The sequence below is a fragment of the Mastomys coucha genome, unplaced genomic scaffold (genome assembly GCF_008632895.1).
Source record: "Mastomys coucha isolate ucsf_1 unplaced genomic scaffold, UCSF_Mcou_1 pScaffold16, whole genome shotgun sequence".
Taxonomy (NCBI): Eukaryota; Metazoa; Chordata; class Mammalia; order Rodentia; family Muridae; genus Mastomys; species Mastomys coucha.
Window position 1 is genome coordinate 50,118,160 of NW_022196898.1, and position 6,000 is coordinate 50,124,159.

At 46.5% G+C, this 6,000-nt stretch overlaps 1 protein-coding gene across 2 annotated transcripts in view; it reads right to left on the reverse strand.

Annotated features, from left to right (window-relative positions):
• Positions 1-6,000, reverse strand: part of Vangl1 (VANGL planar cell polarity protein 1) — a 48,894-nt gene that overhangs the window by 23,835 nt on the left and 19,059 nt on the right. For both annotated transcript variants that reach the window (XM_031374997.1, XM_031374998.1), the window contains exon 4: positions 4,111-4,718. In XM_031374997.1, coding sequence (XP_031230857.1) covers positions 4,111-4,718 — 608 coding nt within the window. The remainder of the gene's footprint in view (positions 1-4,110; positions 4,719-6,000) is intronic.

The following is a 6,000-nucleotide window of genomic DNA, read 5'->3' on the forward strand; positions in this document are numbered from 1 at the left end:
GAAAACGTGATAAGTGGGGTATTCATGGGCTGAGACCTCCCCCCACCCCTTCCAGGAGCCATGGAGAGCAGAGGTGGGCAATGAGCTGTATGGTGCTACCTGCTGCTGAATACAAACAGGCCCCTTAACTGGGAAAGATGTTAGCTGCTGTCCCACCTGTCCTGACCCCCAGAGGTAGGGTAAATTAAGTCCAAATATGAAAAACCCTTGTAACTCTGAAGGCATCAGTTAAAGGCTAGGTCACATCTTACATCTATTTATAGAATTTCACAGTCTGCAACAATACTCTCTTCCATTTCGGAAGGTTTTCAAATAAACCCCAAACGATTCCTGCCCCGCAAAGGAAGCCACAGCAAGGGCCTTTTACAAGCGCTAACAAGAAGCCCATTTTCTTTATGAACCTAAAGAGTAGGCATTCTTTTGAAAGCTCTCAAAAATAGCTCAGACCATTCAGGAAAACCTCCTTTGAAAATGGGAAGAAAGAGCTCTCCAGCATTCTACACCTAAGCGCAATAGGTCACTCAGCAGTGAAGGCTTTGCATAAAGGGGGAGAGGAAGGGCCTGGGGTTGCGGTTGGGTCTGCTGAAGACCTGCTGTTCTGATGTCTGGGGCTTGCTTTGTCCTTCCTGCTCCCCCTTTCCCTCCTGTTTCAACAATTTACAAAAGGGCTTAGAAGTTATATTTCTGCCCCACTGGTTCTTCCCAACACGGCTGGGCTTAGACCAGATTTAGCCCACAGGGCAGCAGGTAATGCATCCTGCGCAAGGCCAGGGGGCGGTGCCCAGCCTGAGTCAGCTTCCTCACCCTGCTTGTTACAGGTCACCTAGCACTGCCCAAGGAAAGACAGGACACCTTTCCTCCCACCTCAGAATTCAGAATCACCATGTAAGGGTCAAACTCGACGGGATAAAAGGAGGGAGAATGAGGAGCCAAGGAAGAAATTCCTCTCAAATACTCCTCTCCAAATCTCTTAGACATGTCACTTACAGTTTTCCTGGGACCTGAGGTGACTGTTTTTGCAGCAGGCCAGTCCCAGATCAGTCTGGCTTCTCCCACCCAGTTCTGCACTGACCCACATAGCTAAGCCATGAGGTAGCAGAGCTGCTGACAGGGATTCTTCTCCTACTTTGCAGGGGACATTGGGTTGGGCCCCTTCCTTTTGCATCCAGGTCTCCTGTGGGGGTGAGGTCAACCTGTTGTAGAGAAGGGTGGGAACCCAGGAGGGGCTGTCCATCCCGTCAGTATGGACTGACCTAAGGTGAGGAAGACATTACCCTTCTCTGTGCAATTGGGAAGGACACTACTCAGAAGGAAGGCTGGGACACAAAGCTGCAGCTGGTCTCACTACAGTCTGTGGCTGCCACGGTCCCAACCTGCTCCGAGACCACAGGTCTGTCTGCACAGCATCGATTACAACAAAACCTGCCTCCGAGCTGGGCTGTTTGCCAATAGGATTCATAGCTGCTGCTGTCTGAAACTCCCTTTCTTCTTGTGCCCTGGTCTCCATCTCATGCTTGGCAGAGCAACTGTCCACTTCAAAGCCATATACCACTGTCTCTCCAAGTGCCTGGGAGCCCCATAAAAACTGTGGGCGTGGTCTCTGTGAGAGATCATTGTGTGTGTACAGGGAGGGGTCCTTCTCTAGTATAAAGACAGGGGAGAAAGTTCTCTTAGGTTCCAATGCCCCAATGACTTCCTGGCTTCCACACTTCTGCTAGCATCTATGAGGAATTAGAAACCAACTTATCCTGTAGGACACACCTGGGACTCAATCACGGTGGCCGCAGCCTCCAACACTAAAGCAGACTGTGCTCAGGCAGTATGAGCTAAGCCAGAGGATACGGATGAGTGTATGTCAGCAGGACACTGGATGGGCAGTGGGGTCTGACTCGAAATGGGGCTGGGCCACCATCTCTGGACAGTGACTAAAGCAATGGCAAAGCCAGTTATTGTGGCCACTGGGCCATCCTCACCACCCCTGGCTGCTTTGCCATGTAACACATCAGCATTCACTGCTCAGGACAGTGAAACTTTGAAGCCAGACTTCCAAAGTGACTGACTTATTTTTATATTGTTGTGAAGAGATACCAATTTATAGAAAAAAAAAAAGCATTTAATTTGGGGGCTTACAGTTTCAGAGGTTTGAGGCCACAGCCACGACTGTCATGGCAGGGAACACACAGCTGAGAGCTTATATCTCTCAAGCAGAGGCAGAAAGAAGAGAGAGATAATTGGAAATAATAAATAAATGGAAATAGATGGAAACCACAAAGCCCACCCTCATTGACATACTCCTCCAACAAGGCCACACCTCCTCATCCTTCTCAAATAGTTCCACCAACTGGGACCATGCATTCAACTCATGAGCCTATGGGGCCCATTCTCACTCAAACCACCACAGTAGATCAATCTCACCCAGGAACCACATGGCTGTCAACTGGGAGTCATGCTCCATGCCAGGCACCAAGGATGCCAGCTAGAGTAAGGCACGCCTGTGTCATCAGGGATCTCAAAATATATGGAAGGGAACATATGGAAGAGTAAGATACTGCACCAAGGGAGAGATGTCATAACTGGAACATTCATTCAGCCCAGCCGAATGACATTCAAGGGATATCAAATAAAGCAGGGCATGCATGGTGTGTTGTGCAAATTACTTACTCCCTCTACCCCAGCTCTTCATCCATAACACTGGAATTAATAAAATTACACAAGGTTTTACAGTGATAACCAGCATAGAGTGCTTACCTTAATTTATTTATAAAACAAACAAAAAGACTCTCACCCTTTGTGTTAACCATGCAATAAATAATGCACTAAAATTATGCACAGATATGAGTTTTAACCTTTCCGATATTATACAAACATTTTCAAAACATTCAATCCTTACTCATTTGTAGTCTCTAGCTGGAGTATGACTCTTTTTGTTGTCATTGTTGTTTGTTTGTTTGTTTGTTTTGAGACAGGGTTTCTCTGTATAACCCTTGCTGGCCTGGAATTTACTCTGTAGACAAGATTAGCCTTGAACTCACAGAGATCTGCCTGTCTCAGCCTCCTGATGCTGGGATTAAAGGCTTGAGCCACCAACACTGGCTGGAGCTGACCCCAATTAGTCATTAGAGTAACTACATAATTGACTGACCAAACCAGGCTGTCTCTGAGAGTGGAAACAAAAAGGAGGAGCTAACAATCCCACTGAGGTAACAAGGTAAACTTGATGCACCATTTTTAAAACCGGCATTATATTTTTGAATACTGAGTTCAGGAGTGTGATGTATACTTGTTGTATAAAGCAATACATTTCATAATGTTTTTGATAAAGTACATCATGTACTTTACTATATTCACTAACCTATAACACCCACAATCCTTTCCTATTTCTCCTCCTACCCTGCATCGCCATTTCCCTTTCCTAAATAAGTCTCCTTCTATTTTCAAGTGTTTGCATCAAATATATATACATATATACATACATATATATGTGTGTGTATATACACACACATACACACACACACACACACACACACACACACAAAACCTAGGTTCTGCATGAGAGAAAATGTGATTACCTGTCTTGTAGATCTAGCTTACTTTGTTTAACGTGATCATGCCAATTCTGTCCATTTTTATTCTTCTTTATAGCTAAATAAAACTCTATTACATATATATGTACACACACATACATATTAATTATATCACTTTTTTAATTCATTCATCTGCTGGTGGACAACTAAGATGGTTCCAAAACTTGGCTACAGTAAGTACCTGATGCATCATTTTGGACAGAATGGAAGTACTAGTCACCTCATCCACGATCCCTAAGCCACGTTCACAGTCAAGGCCGGTAGCCGTTACTGTGTCCATCTTTAGGAACTGCCACTAAGGTAGAGGGTGAGTCCAGAAAAACCCTGAACCTAGCTGAGAGCCCCACTGGAAAGGCACAGGCACCCCACAGCTCACACAGCCCCTACTAACACCAGAGGAGGGTCAGACTCCAGTCTTAGCAGCATCTGTCTCTAGAACTTCATCTCAACCCTGCCGACTAATAACCATCCGTCTTCTCGAGTTATTGGTCATCCTTTCTGTTTACTCGGCGTGCATGCCCCTTACCTCAAGTGTCCCAAGCTGTAGAAGCGGGACTCTCCATCGGTGGAGCGGACCACCTGCAGTGTGAACATGGGTTGCAGCTGCCTCAGCTCCAGCAGGACAATGGCAAGGTAGTGGATGAAAAGCAGAGCGTCCACAAGAGAGACTGCGTATTGCACGATGTCTTTGTAATTTTGGTCCCGAGAGTCCAAAATGCGGACCCCATAAAAAAGCCAATAAGAAACCACAAAAAGAAAGATAAGGACCAATAACAGAGCTCGGAACACAAACACCCGCGGCACATCTGCTCTTTGCTTGCGGAAGAAAAGTGCCCAGGTTCCGATGAGCAGGATAAGCAGTTTGAACGATACAGAAATGAGAAGTCCCTCACAAATGGCGCCACAGGGTTTCAGCTCCTCCCTCCACAGGATCTGGGGTAGCAGGATGAAGGCAATGGGGGTAAGGAAGACGAGTAGTCCAAGGAACGAGGCAACGGTGAGGCCCAGGTAGCGCTTGCAATCCAGCCCCACACTGTCCTCCATGTCCTTGCTAATCCTGGCAATGTCCTCTTGGGATATACTGTGCTCTGAGGTACCTGTGATGGCGGTGGTGGTCTCTCCCCAGTTGTCATCCTGATGACAGAGAAGACAAGGGTGATTTATCAAAGCCACAACAAAATAAAATACTTCTGTTACCCAACTTTCTTGGAAATGTACATAGAATCAGCTTTTAATACAGGGACTTTGTTTGTTTTGTTTTATTCTTTCAGAGACAGGGTTTTTCTGTTTAGCCCTGGCTGTCCTCGAACTCACTCTGTAGACCAGGCTGGCCTCCAACACAGAAATCCACCTGCCTCTGCCTCCCAAGTGCTGGAATTAAAGGTGTGTGTCACCACTTTCCGGCAGGAACAAAGGTCTTAATGGGAGAGGATTGTAGGACACAGATTATAGGAAGGGGAAAAAGGAGATGGGAAGAGAAATTTAAGTGGGGAGAGGAGTTTGGGGAAGGGATAATTACTATCTTGTCAACTTTACAAATTCATACATTCACATAAAGGAGTTTAATTGGAATTACCCTACACGAGACATAAAGCTCCTCCCAGAAGGCCCAGGTTACCAAATGCAAAGTCCAGAGCTGGATGTGTGCAGCAGAACTCAATAGTGAGGGCCTTACTGCTGAAGACATCACACTCTCTGGTCATAGAAAAGGGAGAAATCAAGTAGGCGCTGGCGAGGAATCCCCCTCCCTGCTGGCTCCTTTCCACAGTACAGTGGGAGAGTCATCAGTAGTCTAACTCACTGTGAACTCTCTGAGCTACAATAAGGACCAGCGTGGGAAGACATGCCCATGGCTGCAACAGTAGCGTGAACGTTAGGACGGTAGCCAACTGCTTTCTGCCTGTATTTAAAGCCTGCTCCACAGGAGGAAACATACCTAGTACTATACATCTGGCCAAGAATCCATGGCTGGGGAGCTCACAGATCTCAGTGGTATACAACTACCATTACTCTGCTAAACAGTCATAATATATCTCTCTACCCACAGGTTAGTGTAGCTCTCAGACCTCGCCAGAAAGGTTTCTCTGTAAAGCAGGTGGCAACTGACACAGACATTCAGAACTAGTTAGATTAAAAGGGAAAGTGAGTCAGTCACAAATGGGGCATCTTGCATCACACTCCTGCTGTAATGAGGGTCAGGGACCACTGTAGAGGAGGGGATGAAAGACGGTAAGGGCCAGAATTCAGGGAGGACCCAGGACAAAGAGTATCTTTGGGACATGATAGGACGCTGCACTTCTGAATTCGACACAGCTGTGACTGCCTGCACAAAAACAACTCAGCTGACGATCCAGCTTGGAGTGGGAAGCTCTCATGAGTCGCCACACCTAATTGAGGAGCTAGTAACAGTTCATGG